This window comes from Pseudonaja textilis, chromosome 1, assembly GCF_049901715.1.
Source record: "Pseudonaja textilis isolate UNSWEBS1 chromosome 1, rPseTex1.2, whole genome shotgun sequence".
Lineage (NCBI taxonomy): Eukaryota > Metazoa > Chordata > Lepidosauria > Squamata > Elapidae > Pseudonaja > Pseudonaja textilis.
In genome coordinates, this window is record NC_141990.1 from 220561834 (window position 1) to 220577914 (window position 16081).

At 39.0% G+C, this 16081-nt stretch overlaps 1 protein-coding gene across 3 annotated transcripts in view; it reads left to right on the forward strand.

Annotated features, from left to right (window-relative positions):
- The window catches only part of CATIP (ciliogenesis associated TTC17 interacting protein), a 31138-nt gene extending 16234 nt beyond the window's left edge, over positions 1–14904 (forward strand). For 2 of the 3 annotated variants that reach the window (XM_026708035.2, XM_087920557.1), the window contains exons 5-10: positions 2079–2165; positions 4133–4303; positions 5623–5747; positions 8839–8915; positions 9184–9272; positions 13775–14904. In XM_026708035.2, coding sequence (XP_026563820.2) covers positions 2079–2165; positions 4133–4303; positions 5623–5747; positions 8839–8915; positions 9184–9272; positions 13775–13987 — 762 coding nt within the window. In that variant the 3' untranslated portion in view covers positions 13988–14904. Of the gene's footprint in view, positions 1–2078; positions 2166–4132; positions 4304–5622; positions 5748–8838; positions 8916–9183; positions 9273–10409; positions 12375–13774 lie in introns of all 3 variants that reach the window. The other variant, XR_015740826.1, reaches the window with a different exon arrangement.
- The last annotated feature ends 1177 nt before the right edge of the window (positions 14905–16081 follow it).

Here is a 16081-nt window from a genome sequence, read left to right on the forward strand (position 1 = left end):
TGCAGTTTGAGTCCTACGATGCTCCCATCACTTTCCTCAGCTCCTGCCAATCTAGCAGTTCGAAAGCATGTCAATGCAAGTAGATAAATAGATACCATTTTGGTGGGAAAGTAACAACATTCCTTGTTTTGCTACACGCTCTGTGCTGTGGCATGATGTCATGCTAGCCTCATGACCACAGAAATATCTTTGGCCAGTGGCTGGCTCAATAGTTAAGAAACAGAGATGAGCACCACCCTCTAAAGTCAGCTGCAACCAGCAGAGTAAAACCCTGCAGGGACATCGTTACCATTTTGTAAACCTGTCTTGTACTGTATTGAAGTACAAGGCACAAGAAGAGGGTGACCAGATCTGGATTGCAAAACTCTGAATAATCATTAGATGGCAGTAAAAAAAATTAGGAGTTTTGCGGAGGCAATTCTCTTAGAGCTGTTATAGAGTGTCAACAAGCACATTCCTCATCATAGTTTCATAAATAAACAGGAAAATCATTGAAAAAGATGACTTGTCCTGTATGGTTTGCTAGTTAGTTAAAACAATTATGAGTAATAATAAAAGGGCAGTTTACTAACAGGCTTTTTAATTTGAATTTTGAAGAATAGCAGAGCTGGAAGGGACCTTGGAGGTCTTCTAGTCCAGCCCCTTGCTCAAGCAGGAGAACCTATGTTATTTCCAATAAGTGACTGTCTAGTCTCTTATTAAAAACCTCCAGTGATGGAGCGCCCACAATTTCTGAAGGCAAGCTGTTCCACTGGTTAATTGTCCTCACTGTTAAGAAGTTTCTCCTCAATTTCAGGCTGCTTCTCTGTTTGATTAGTTTCCAACCATTGTTTTTTGTCTTGCCCTGTGGTGCTATGTAGAATAATTTGACCCGCTCTTCTTTCTGGCATCCCCTTCAAATTCTGGAATACTGCTATCATGTCACCTCTAATTCTTCTTTTCTTTAAACTAGCCAAACCCAAATCATGCCTAAGGATTACTCCTAGTTGCTCTTCTCTGAACTTTTTCCAGAGTCTCAACATCTTTTTTTGTAGTATGGTGACCAAAATTGGTTGCAGTATTCCAGATGTGGTCTTACTAGGTGGGTTTTATAAAGTTTTATAAATTTGCTCATAAATTATTTTGATTCAAGAGTAAACAATGAGATGGCTAAGTCTGTGGAGTTTTTACTAAACTACTGGAGTGGGAAAATCAAAAAGCGATCCTGAAAAGTTCAAGAGAGATCTATTTAAACTTAGAGTCTGGACAACCAAACTGCAAATGCAATTCAATTCAATATAATTTAACCATAAATATACGTCTATACATTGGCACGCACTTCACATATACACTAATGAAGTTTGAAGTATCTGCAGCTAATCAGGAAAACAAGTTGGAAGTTGGAGTAGATTGCTCAGTGACGACATCAGCTTGGAAAAAGACCAACGTCACAATAGAGATCATTAGATTTGTGCTACATCTACAACTGAAATATCACGTACTGTTCTAGTTGCCGTAATAGGGCAAGAAAAATGTTTAAAAGTGGGCATTGAAATGATTGAGGCCATGAGCATTTTCCACACAACGAAAAAGTGACTGTAAATGTTCGGGATTATTTCGTTTGAAGGAAAGGCAGCTTGAGGGAAGGCTATAAAATCATGCATGGCACGGAAAGAGAGTACCAGGAGAAGCTTCTGTTACAACAATAAAATTAGAGATATCTAATGAAGAAAAATTATAGATATTAAAATAGAGAAGAACAACCTTACCTTCCAAATAATGAAGTCATTATCAAAAGACATAATAGTGACCACTGATTCAAATGGCTTTAAGGATGGATTTAATACACGTTCATGGACAACTGGCCTGTTACAGGCTTTTTCTCACGGTCAAGGAGAAAATAGGAGGAGGGAGTGCTCTGCTGTGTACCTTTGGCTCCCAGAGGAAAGGCAAGATATAACAAGTGAGTAAGAAAGGCTTAGGGAAGCTCATAGGGGAAAGTTAACTCAAGCCTCAACTAGTTGTGAAGCCTCCGTAGTTGAGGCCAGTCCTGGCATAGCTGTGCCACCTTTTCCTGCTCCTTTTTGCTTTTCTTGCAGTTCAGAGATCATCCAGTGGAAACCAAGACCCAAGTGGTGAAGAGGCACGGGCAGCTTTATGTGACCAAAACTATAGTAGAAAAAGATGTGAGTAAAATGAGATGTGCTTAAAGAACCTGGAATATTAGCCCAGTTTCTTCTTCCTCACGGTTCATATGAGTTAATTCAGGAGTCTCCAAGCTTGGCAACTTTAAGACTTGTGGGCTTCAACTCCCAGAATTCCTCAGTCAGCTGGCTAAGGAATTCTGGGAGTTGAAGTTCACAAGTCTTAAAGTTGCCAAGGTTGGAGACCTCTGAGTTAGTTGATTATAATATCTTCAGCTTTACCTAGACCTCAGGACGGTTTCCTTCAGCCTAGCACCCTTCAGTTACATCAAGATCCCTACACCCATCCAGCCAGGCTGAAAACTCCAAACGTCTCTGAGAGTTTTGCCAGCTTATAAAACCTGTCTAACTTGTTGCTATGAATCCTGTTAAATCGAAACGAATTAACCACAATAAGATAGATTAGGAAAGGCTGCTCCAATTGATCTTGTGGTTTAACTGCCTTATGGAAGCTAACGTGGTGGCACAGGTGGAGCAACCTTGGTGTTATGGAATACAAAATCACTTTGAATCCTGGACACAGTGACAAATAGTATTGTTGCATTTTCTCAGGAGTGGGATCCGACAGGGTTAACTACCAGTTTGGTCATTTACGAGGTTCGGTGATTTACGATGTGCTTCCCTGCATGCTGCCGGCGTGTGCCTATAAATCGTCACCAGCATGCGTGCAGAGAAGCAGCTTTTCAAAAAGCCCCCTTTTCCTGCTTTTTTAACTGCAGCTGAAGTTGAAAAAAAATCAGGAAATAAAGATCAGGTAAGAGCCAGGGTGGGTGGGTGGGCAAAAACATCAGCAAACATAGAACCAGTTCTATGTCTGCTGTTCTTCAGAGCTACCGGTTCTACAGAGGTGGACAGAACCGGTAGAACCCCACCCCTGCCTTTTCTGTATCTATGCTTCACCTTGCTTCCATGCTGTTGCAGTAGTGAACTCCTTCCAATTCTTGATGGTTCCTTCAAGACAACACAACTGGTATTCCCAGCCAGACTATTTTCACCCAGGTGTAGGAAATGACCAGCCTGAGGGAGGGATCAAATGTGTCATCAGTCATGACTCCCTGTGCGACAACAAGAGATCTAAGTCCAACCCACCTTGAATTCCTTTCTGTTCTTATCCCCGCTAATTTGCCTTGACTGTTAGTAGTTCAGATTCTTGTAGAGATCTTAAGCTTGTTATAAATCTTTATACTCCTTTGAACTGCCTAATTTCCCCAGTGCTTGATACCAGGTGACTATCCCTATAACTGTCAAATTTGCTGAAGGGTCTTTAAAGCACATCCTCATTCAGCATCTTTCTAGAACTTATTCTTGGAGGGGCCTTGAGCAAATATGTGCCTATTCACACCTTTCTTGGGGCTTGCAAGTTTGCTGGTCTATCCCGTTCCATTTTTAAAGGCTCCTTTTCATTAAAAATAAACGCATGGAAAGTTCATATGGCACAAATCAAATACTGATGGTCAGGCTGTTCTTGGTTCTTTCTTGGCCTTCTGAGATAAACATCTAGCGTGAAAAAAAATGGCATGTCCTGCTTGGACATCATCCCTTCCACTGTCCTCTTGGCCAGCTGAAGGAAATATTGTCTTATATGGCATTTCTTATTTTCTGAGGCATGGCGGAGAATGGCTACAAGCCAATTTGAAACTAATTCTGAAGGTTTGAGGGACATAAATAGGGTTGTGTTTGGAAGGCAGCATTTAAATTTAACGTCAGATCATAAAAAGATTGCTTTTATTGAAACTGAGAGCACTAAAACTCCTAGCATTAACTCCCAGTTTGTGTGAAGAGGGAAGGAGAATTATGACATCATAGTCCTCTTCCTCTATCTAGCCCAAAAAGATAGCTTTGTCTCGAGTATGCCTTCTATAAACCCCATTTTCCTTCAAGGCGGCCTGTTGTTTTGGTTGTTGATTGAGCTTTTGTGAAGAACGTTTAGCCTTTTCTCTCTCCCTCAGGAAGAGATCAACGTCAGCACATTCTCTTACAGATGTGCACAACTTGAGGGCCTCATCTCAGAATCTGCCAACTTCTTGGTGCTGCGGGTGATGGCCAGGAGGCAGTCCTTGCCACAAAATGCTATTTTCCTCTCCTTTGATTCTGACCAACACATCTGTACCTCTACCTATGTAAGTTCAGTGACTTATCCAAAATGTTGGAAATGTGGACAAAAAGATGGTACCTTTTACCACATGTGGTGGTTATGCCCCGAGACCAGGAAATATTAGGTCAAAATAAAAAAAAACTGGCTGCAAGAGATTTCCAAACACCAAATTGAATTCAAACCAGAATTCTTTTTGCTAGGAATAATTACAGGCCAATAAATATAGTGGGAATTCTATCTTGGAAAAGAGCTATAAATGAGTAATAGAGCACATGTTTTGCCTACAAAAGATGCCAATGTTAGCTCTGGCATCTCTGGATAAAAACTTGGGAAATCTGCCTGCATCTTTATCAAATGACCACCAACTGGCTTAAGATAGTAGAAAGTTAATGGACTTACAGTGTCCCTCATTATAAAGCAGTTTCTTGTAGTTCTCTTGCTCTACTTTGACTAATCCTTTTCTTCCTATATATTTATCATTGGTATCAAAAAAAAAAGAAGTACTGGTAGTCCTTAACGACCACAATAGAGGCCAAAATTTATGTCGCTAAGTGAGACATTTGTTAAGTGAGTTTTGCCCCATTTTATGACCTTTCTTGCCACAGTTGTTAAGTGTATCACTGCAACTGTTAGGTTAGTAACATGGTGGTTAAATGAATCTGGATTCCCCATTGACTTTGCTTGTCAGAGGGATGCAAGAGATGATCGCATGATCCCAGGACACTGCAACCGTCATAAATATGAGTCAGTGGCCAAGAATCTGTATTTTGATCACGTGACCAAAGGGGATGCTGTAATGGTCGTAAGTGTGAAAAATGGTCATAAGTCACTTTTTTCAGTGATGTTATAATTTTGAATGGTCACTAAACGAACTGTTGTTAAGTCGAGGACTACCTGTATGTGTTGAGGCAGAGGAATAAAGATGTAGCCTGTGTTGACGTTGGTGGATAAAAAGGAAGCCCAGGGACCTCCATCCAGACTCTGTTTACCTAAAATAAACCCTGAATGTCTAGCACAGTGGTTGCCAAAGTGGGCAGTATTGCCCCCCCGGGGGGTGGGATGCCTTAGGAGGGTGCTAAGAGGCAAGGGGGCCGGCAGGGGGCACTAAGAAGCAAGCGGGGGCGCTGGAGGTGGACGCCTCACAGGGCGCAATTCAGGGGTGGGATTATACCGGTTCATTACCGTTCCCGGTAGTTTGGAGAATCGGTAAAACAGGCCCCTGGCTGGCCCTGCTCCTCTCCGCCTGCTCCTCTGTTCCCTGCCCAGCCAGTCCTTATTGCGCATGCACGACATCATTACACATCTCTCTTTGCCATTTCTGCCAATTCCTCAATCTCTTTCTAGAAAAGTCTCGGCTTCCAGAAGCAGAAAGTGAAAAAAGAGGAAGTGGATGTGTTTGTGATTGAAAGGACTGTACACACTGTGGAAGCGCCCCCGCTGAACTGGCAGTTCTACTTCCTACCAGATGGGTAAGAAAGCTCTGGTATACAGCTAGCCCCTGACTTACAAATATTCATTTCAAAATTACAACACCACTGGGGGAAAAAAGTGACTTATCCAAAATGTTGGAAATGTGGACAAAAAGATGGTACCTTTTACCACATGTGGTGGTTATGCCCCAAGACCAGAAAATAGTGGGTCAAAATTTTTTTAAAAAATGGCTGCAAGAGATTACCAAATTCCAAATTGAACTCAAATTGGAATTCTTTTTGCTAGGAATAATTACAGGCCAATAAACTAAAAAAGACTAAGCATATTATATTGCATATTTGACAGCAGCCAGAATAGCTTTTGCACAATTTTGGAAAGGAGCTAATATCCCCTCAGGATTTAGTTATAGACAAAATATTGGATTGCACCAAAATGGACAAGCTCACATTGGAAATGAAAGACGAGGATTCCAAATATTATTTAATATGGGGTAAATGGTTGAGTGATTAAAAAACAGATGTAAAGATTAGGAAGAAGGATTATAATAAATAAAGCAAGAGACTTTAATAGAGTATTAATGTGGGTATGTATATAATAATGCATATAATACATATGTATTTGTTGATGCCAAAACGTTGTTACAAATACAAGTGAGATTTGTATCTTTGAAAAGTGCAATAAAAACGTTTTTTTTAAAAAAGTGACTTATGACCAGTTTTCACACATTGCAGCATCCCCATGGTTGTGTGATCAAGTTTGACAAAGGGCATATATTTCTGATCATTGCAGGTTCCTGGGGTTCTAGAGTTGTCATTAGGAAACTTCTGATGAGCAAAGTCAATGGGGTACGCCAGAGTTGCTTAACAACCGCATGTTTCACTTTACAACTGTAGTGATTTGCTTAACAACCATGGCAAAAAATGATCATAAAATGGGGCACAACTTACTTCCTGAGCAATGGGGAAAAAATTTCTATTCGGACTTTTCCTGCATTCAATGTGGTCATCAGTCTTTTCCTCCATATATTCAGTCTTTGCTATTGCCACTTAGTTGGTAAGACCCATGATACCTCCTGCTGTTGAAGCTTGGTTTTCTTTGAAGCATTTACAATTTTTCAAGTACTACCAATTAACTCAAGCTACTTTTTCCAATAAAACAGGTGTGAGTTAATGCATACTAATCTTTTATTTTATTATATGTATATTTTATACTACCTAGATCAAAATAACTCAAAGGAGTTGACAAAGTTTAAAAAAATCCAGACCATTTGTGCATCAACATTGGGCATGTAAACGGTCAACCAAATACTTGGCTGTTCAGTTATGAAATAATTTTACAGTGTCAACCTCCAAATGTCATTTCCAACGCAATGCCCTTAACTCCGTTACAGAATATCTTACAGACTGCTAATGGGTAGGATCACACTTTTACTTCCAAGGGCAAGATGTTCCAAAGCATTTGCTGACACCCACACTGATAGCTGTAATGAGTCTCTCCTTCTTTTCTTCCTTTTGCCAATCTTAGAAGTATTTAAAGAATATTTCTGTAAATACTCCAAGAATAACATATGTCTCCTCTAGATGCTTTCTACACTCAGTCACTCTCTGCTTACATAGCCAGTGATTGGGGAGAATAGAATTATAATCTGGCAACACTCAGATAATTCACAGTTTATCTGCAGTACTTTTGCAGAGTTTTGGATGTTTTTCAATCCAAAGCTGATTTTAAATGCCACGTACCTGCCCTAAATCTTCTATAATTCTTCGCTTGAGTAAGATAGGCTTGGGCTGACAGCTTTCGCAGGCAGCACATATATCTTGATTCCTTTCAAGGCACCAAGTGAAAATAATAAAGCTACATCTAGCCATTTTTCCTCTGGGCTTTTGTCTTGTTGGTGATGGAGGCATTCTGTCCGGGTATGAGAGAAAAACAACATTCCTGAAAGTGGGAATCTGCTATGAATAATGATTAGTGGAGCAGGTGTAATAACTATTGTATTATAGAAATAAGATTTATTTACCAGAAATATGTGATAGGAATAGACAAAGTCTAGCACCCTGCAACCTACTGGAAGAGAGTCAAATACTATATAAGTGCCTGATAAGAAAATGTAGTGGATCAGAGCCTGGCAATTTGTTAGACAAAGATAACAAAGAGAAATGACCCAGAGTAAATCCTTAAGACTCTATGCCCCACTGCCCTCTTGTGGTCAGTAAGTCACAAAGTATTCATAACTACCAACAAGGCATACATTGAGTTCATACTACCCACAAGGCAAACTGCCCATTCCCATGTTTTAGGGACATCAAGCAATAATTTCAGTAAACTGAGAAAATGTTTTTGAGGAATATAGCAAGAGACTCATTAATTACCTCTTTTCTTTCTTTCTTTTTTCAGAACATATGATGGGGACTGTTTTGTGGCACACCAATAGCCACTTATAGCCAATAACCAATAGCCGATATAATCTCCAAATGCTTGCTATAAATGACTCCAGTTATGTGTTTACATAACTGGAGTTATTTGTAGCAAGCATTTGGTGGTTATACATTCTGCTGTCATAAAGTGTCTGGGTTTGTCTTGCCATGTTTTATAAAACCTGTCAGCTTCATAAGCAGGTTCTGGCTTAGTCCTTGCTTGGTAATTTAAGTCTTGGCAACCTGGATAAGAGAAATAAAAGGCAATTTTTATACTGAAAAAAATGTCAGTGGATCAATGACTAGAAACCACATTTAATTGGATTTATGAATTCACCTGATTTTTCTGTATTTAAAGCCAAAGGAATTTGGCTAGCATGTATACCAATAATAAACCATCCACATTTCACAGTGAACCTATGGGAGTCATATATTGTTTTAGTCCCAATCCAGGGACATTCTGTCCTTCCTTGTAACCCCAAGCTTTCTTCTTTTTTTTTTTAGTGGTGTTATAAGTTAGAACATAAGTTCTTTTATTGCTTCTGATGTTGATAATTGGGAACCATAAATTATTTTGATCTGCTGCAATTCAGTATATTATAATTTGGTTCTTAGCCAAGCTCTGCCATTGGTTACTGCCTCTCTCTCGCACTCCCACAACAAATGCAGAAAGTCCTATTAATTTGCTTCCCTTCCTTCTTCCTCCCTCCAGGCATTTATCTCGCCGTGTACAAGTTGGATCTCCGGCCACCATGGTGATCCTTCAGATGCCCATTTTGATTGACATAGGTAATATTCTCACAGGCATTCTCTCTGTGTTGCAAATAGGAATTGTTGTCGGCATTGAACTGGGATTGCTTCTGGGTGTTCTTTTTGTCTGAAATGGGCAACTGTTGGAGTAGATCCCCAGTCTCAAGAAAACAACAGGAACACCTTCTCTTTAAAAACAAGAAAATTTCAAATTTCTACTACAAGATGTTCTGCTGCATGCTATCTATATATCTCACATTCCTATATAGCTTGAACCATTCTCATCCATTTTCCACTCTTTTTCTAGATGAACCAGACCCTCGTCCTGTCTTTGAAAAAGTCCTCTTGGACTGGGAAGAGGATGCTGAATTATATTCCAAGTTCTTAGACAGAAAGGTGAATTGTTTGGGGATTGAGGGCAGCGTGCCGTGTTTCCCCCAAAATAAGACCTAACTGGAAAATAAACCCTAGCATGATTTTTCAGGGTGCTCAGAATATAAGCAAATTAAATAAATCCCAGTTAAATTTGTCAGCCTGATGGATGCATTAGTACCATATTTCCCCGAAAATAAAACCTAACCAGAAAATAAGCCCTAATGCATCTTTTGGACAAAAAATAATATAAGACCTGATCTTATTTTCGGGGAAATACGGTAACAACTGAATTATGGCTCATAAAATGGCAGACTTCTAAGTTCATGGGATAATTAACTCATTTTACTTCTGCATAATCCACAGGTAGCCCTCAACTTTATGACCACAATTATTGCTAAGCGAAACAGTTAAATGAGTTTTGCCCCAATTTTACAACCTTTCTTGCCACAGTTGTTAAGTGAATCACTGCAGATGTTGTTAGCAACCTGGTTGTTAAGTGAATCTGGCTTCCCCATTGACTTTGCTTGTCAGAAGGTCGCAGGTGATCTCATGACCCCTCTAGGACACAGCAATGGTCATAGACATGAAGCAGTTGCCAAGCATCTTAATTTTGATTATGTGACCATGAGGATGCTACAGTAGTCTAAACTAAGTATGAAAATCAGTCATAAGGCACTTTTTTCAGTATCATCATAACTTCGAATGGTCACTAAGTGAACAGTGGTAAGTTGAGGAGTACCTGTAATAACATAAAACCTCTAAGCAGTGACTAGTCATTGATTTCTTGGCACCCTCGAAGCTTGTTTCACTTCCTGCAGACATTCCATTAGTATCACTATGAAAGTCAGCTTTGATCTGGTCATTCTCTCCTAGCCCAACTCATTTCATGGAGTTGCTGCTTTGGGGAACATAAGAGGAGGAAAGAGTGTAGTGTATGTTTGTAGCCTGTAGTTACTTATAAAGTAATGAAGGCAGGATAAAAATCTGATTATTAAAGAAATGTCTCTTAATAGCTGACTTGCAAGACTTCTATGTCTCTTAAGAATTCTCTTCTGTTTTTACATCTGGCTTACATGTCTACAGTTCGCCAATTGAATTTGTGGTTGAACTTGTCAGCATGTTGTGAAATTAAGGAGTTTTCTGTCTTCTGACTTCCAGATGATGTTTGTGGATGCATTCTTTCGATTTTCTTCCTCTTTGCCCCACATAATTTTCACAGATCTTGCATTATATGTGTAAATGACTCCAATTATGTGTTTGGCTATTGGTGTGCCATAAAACAACAGTCAAGTTCACTGAAATATAAATAAAATATAACAACCCAATGGCACAGAAAAGAAGTTGGGTAAGAATTGCTAGAGGCATCGTATATTGCAATAACCTAGAATTCCAAAAATTTGAAATAGACTATCTATACATGTCTTTAGGCCAGACAAGGAATAATGGATGGAAACTGAACAGGGAGAGATTTAACCTAGAAATAAGGAGAAATTTTCTGACAGTGAGAGCAATTGACCAATGGAACAGCTTGCCCTCGGAAGTTGTGGGAGCTTCATCACTGGAGGCTTTCAAGAAGAGACTGGACGGCCATCTGTCAGAAATGGTGTAGGGTCTCCTGCTTGAGCAGGGAGTTGGACTAGATGACCTACAAGATCCCTTCCAACTCTCTTATTCTATTCCATCTAACAATGCCTCAGTGGCGCAGTGGTTAGAGTGCTGTACTGCAGGCCACTTCTGCTGACTATCAGCTGCCTGCAGTTTGGCAGTTCGAATCTCACCAGGCTCAAGGTTGATTCAGCCTTCCATCCTTCTGAGGTGGGTAAAATGAGGAGCCAGATTGTTGGGGGCAATACGCTGACTCTGTAAAACCGCTTAGAAAGGGCTGTAAAGCACTATAAAGCGGTATATAAGTCTCAGTGCTATTGCTATTTGCTAATGCAATGGATATGTAAGCAACTTCAACAAAAAATTTAAGGGAAAGGAATTATAAATTAACAATGGTGATTTCTTATAAAGAAAATCTATATAAAATGTTTTATAGATGGCATCTGTCACCTGCTAGATCAGCTACAATGTTTAAAAATATGTCTAGGAAATATAACCAAAAAATGGGCACACTTTATCATTTGTGGTGGACTTGTGTCATAGCAAAAAAAAATTGGGCAAAGATACACAGGTGGTTAGAAAAGATGATAGGAAAACATGTAGATTTTAAATCTGAATTTTTTATTAGGTATAATATCAGAAAAACTTGATAAGAAAAGTATGTATTTAATATTACATGTCCTAACAGCAGTGAGGATTATTTTCACACAATATTGGAAAAATAAAGATATACCACGAGAGGAAGAAATTGTGCAGAAATTGATAGACTGACATTGAAAATTAAATGGAAAGAGGATGTAGAATGGAATTTATTTAATCAATGGTTGAAAAAAAGGGGTGGAGATTAAGAACGTAATTTGTATTGCTAAGCAAATTAAATACCCAGACAACATGATGTTTATTAAGCACTAAGAAATGTATTTAATAGAAAATCAATAAAATAAAAATAATGTGTCTAACCATACAACCAGCAATTACATAAAGCTGCACGACCTATTAATGGGATAGCTACTGTATGTCAAAACCTTAATGAAACTATTAGCAAATTGCTGCAACCTCTAGGCATCATAGTAGTCCATAAACCAACAAAATATCATGAGAAAAACCAACAGCCATTGAACACAAAGCAAGAGTCATTTACAACATACAGCAGAAAGACTGTGGAAACCACAGTTGCAATTGTAAAATTGCAGACATGCTAAAACCAATCCAGTTCCAAAACCGCAAGAGTTCTAAAAATGCTAGGGCCATGGCTCTGATGAATCATTCATTAACAGACACACTGAGATAAGCATTGTCTGCATATGATTCAAGAAAGAAAGCAACCAAAAGGTCAAAGAAAGACTCAGATACACATCTTCCCATCACACACCTATTAATCAATACCCAAACAAGAAAGAACACTCAAGGAAGAAACAATGCCCCAAGACAATTTATCATATAAACAACCAGCGAACTCTACTCCTGCATGAACTGATGATGTTTCTAGCCTGGTCACAAAAGTCTGCAAGAACCAAAGTAAGTTCAGAAAACACCAAGAACCCACCCAACAATTCAAACCTGAAGTACTTATATTCCCCACTGTGGCAGGGTGCAATCACTTCTAAATTTTACAACATTTTTACTTAAAAACAAATGCTGTAGAGATAAGAGAGAGTCTTTTCCCTATGATGCTTCCTGATTTTGCCCAGCATTGAAGGGGTTGAGGCTTTTAGATAACTTATTTCACAATTGGCTTATTTAATAAATGGAATTCTGACTTGTTTGGAACTTGTAGTGAATAAAAATGTCAAGATGTGCTGCCTTGATATGGATGCAATGCTAAAAAGCTACAGTAGTTGAATGTAGAATTAATTATACTTTATTCTCATGAAATCAGTGGGACTTTCATAACTAACAAATGCCATTGATTTCAAATGAATTTATTTTGCACCCAGTGTCACAAATTTCCAGTTAATATATAATCTAGCCCTGGAGGAAAGTCCTAGCGAGCATCACAGGGCTGACGGTGTGGTGTGGCTGTATGACCAAAATGCCAATGGGATAGAAACACAAGAAATGGACAAGAGTGTCTATGTTCATACCTATGTTGAAGATGTTAACAAGCAACCTGAAATGCTTTTTCAAAAGGCAACTGGACTTTCTGGTTTTTCTTTAAAGACATTTTGCTTCTCATCCAAGAAGTTTCTTCAGTTCTGACTCAATGGTGGAGTATGGAAGGATTTATACTTCTTGGAGACGGCTGATCATTTGCATTCTTTTAGCAAGTCATTAAGGCCACCTTGAGGTTTAACTGTGTCCTCAGGGTCACCTGATTGGCGCACATGGGTGTGGAGCCGCCTTGGAACTATTGAAAGTCAACAACAGTCTATTGAAAGGACTGTGTTGTAGACTGTTGTAGACTTTCAACAGTTGCAAGATGTGCACCACTCAAGTGACCCTGATGACACACATAAACCTCCAGGTGACCTAATGATTCCCTAAAAGAACACAAATGACTAGCTGTCTGCAAGAAGTATAAATCCTCCCATTCCCCACCATCCAGCCAGAGCTGAAGAAGTTTCTTGGATGAGAAGCAAAACATCTTCAAAGAAAAACCAGAAAGTCCAGCTGCCTCTTGAAAAAGCACCTTTGGGACAACCATGACCTGGAGGACTGAGAATCTCCATAGACATTAAGCAACCTGAGATGTTTTGAATGCAGTTGCAACTGTAGTAGCACAGCCAACAAATGGGGATTAAGGCTCGTACACAAAACACAAAACATAGCTGATGCGGCTACATATTGCTTAGGGCAGGAGAGTTTTAAAAAATGGCATTGCAGGAGTTGGGGGCAATGAGCATCTTATTTTGATCCTCATTTACTGCCATTGAAGAGTTATAGTCCTAAAGAAAGAATGGGCTGTTTGCTTTCCACAGGAAGAGCTACAAGCAAGTCATGCTACCTATGTGCGTCGCCATCCAGAACTCAACACCTTGCTGGCAGATTTCTTGCAACTGCTTCTCCTTCGCAAGCCTGATGATGTGATCACCTTTGCCGCTGAATTCTTCGCTCCCTTTTCTGCCCAACAACCGCCATGCAGATCATTTCGGTCGTCTGACAGGCCCAGCCCCTTTCGCAGTCATGTCTAAAATGACTGTGGTAAAAATAAAGATCCAGGGAATAACTTGGGAATCTGGCAGAGCTATTTCTTGAAGCTGTTGAAGTGCCTTGTCTACAGAGTTGTATGGCTCCTCTTTTATTACAAATACTGGATACTCCATTTTGGTCATCCTCTTTCTGAAATGATGTTTGAAGTGTCAGCCACTAAAAACTGCTAAATTACAGAGAGTGCATATGGGGAGATCGAGATTATAGTATTGTACTGTATTTGTGTCGCAGTTTAATCAAAAATGATGGACAGCCAAAATCTATAAAAAGCCTTTTTGTTGTTTAAGAAATGAACCATAAGTTCAATTGTAATGGTAAACCATAGTTGGATCTAGAGTTGTGATTTGTATAAACTGCTGTTCAAAATGGCTGTTATGAGACATAAGTTCCCCATTCTGCATAGTGTTGTTTTTTTATTAAAAAAAAATACACTTCAACCCAAGATTTATTAAAAATGGGGAACTATTCTGAATTTTCCTTCCTTCAGTCAATATTTAAGGACATCTGGTGTATTATTTTGACTACTTAGAGGTAGTACAATATTTAGAAATAATAGCACAGAAATAGGAGCTAAAGCATTTTGTTCTTGATATAGACTACAGATGCCTGTTTCTTATTTATCCTCACGATAGTTGCAAGCCTATGAACATTTTATTTCGGAGAAAGTCTCATTGAACTAGTGGATCAGTCCTGTTAGACAAGTCATAATTCAGAAATATATCTACATGTTTCCCATATATGAAGATTGTATAGAAATGGGGGAAGACTAGAGTTAAAGAATTAAGGTTGCCTGTATATGATCATATGATTGTTGATGTATGTTTGTGTGAGCAAACTAATTCTGTATATTTGTAATAACCTGATATTTAGTTAATAAAATGTAATTGCTTTCATATGACATTTTTGAAGAGATGTGTTTCCAATACAGCAGTACAAAGCTTTAGCAAGAAAAGTCTTGTATTGTGCAAGAGAGTGGATGAAATCCCTCTCCTTGAATCAGTGAAGGATCTCTGTCTTTTGAGAGGTTGCTTCAAATACTGTTCCTGGCTGTCCCCATGTATGTATGTAATTAAGAAAGTGACACTCTTTCTTGAAAGCACCATATATATTTCTGTAGTTTCCCAAGTCTAAGCTAATCTCTTTCTCCAGAGTTAATAAGTACAGGTGAAACTTAAAAAATTAGAATATCATTCAAAAGTTCATTTCAGTAATGCAACTTAAAAGATGAAACTAATATATGAGATTGTTGTAATGACGAGGCAGTCAAGTTGATCATGAACAACCGAATCATGATGATCTTTATTGGAGTCTAGTCTTGCATTTACACACATTTTTAGTTATCCTCCATCATTGGTTAACTTTGGTTACTGCTTAACTTTCGTTACTGTTTAGCACAGTAATTTATACAATTAATTATTTCTAGTTAAAGTCTAACATATGTTTACTTCCTCTCTCTAATCCTCCTTTAGATTAGTGACTTTGTTTGCCTGAGTTGTATTTGCTAGGAAACATTCTTTATCTGAGGTTTGCCATCCGAGATTGGAACATTCCTGCAATTACAACTCTACATGAGATAGACTCATTAAATGCAAAGCAAGATAGTTCAAGCCGTGATTTGTCATAATTGTGATGATTATGGCTTATAGCTAATGAAAACCCCAAATCCACAATCTCAGAAAATTAGAATATTACATGCAATCAATAGAACAAGGATTGTACATAGAACAATATCAGACCTTTGAAAAGTATAAGCATGCATATGTACTCAGTACTTGATTTGGGCCCCTTTTGCAGCAATTACTACCTCAGTGCAGTGTGGCATGGAAGCTATCAGCCTGTGGCACTGCTGAGATGTTATGGACGACCAGGATGCTTCAGTAGCGGCCTTCAGGTCTTCTGCATTGTTCGGTCTCGTGTCTCTCATCTTTCTCTTGGCATTGCCCCATAGATTCTCTATGGGGTTCAGGTCAGGCAAGTTTGCTGGCCGATCAAGCACAGTAATCCCATGGTCATTGAACCAGGTTTTGGCGCTTTTGGCAGTGTGGGCAGGTGCCAAGTCCTGCTGGAAAATGAAG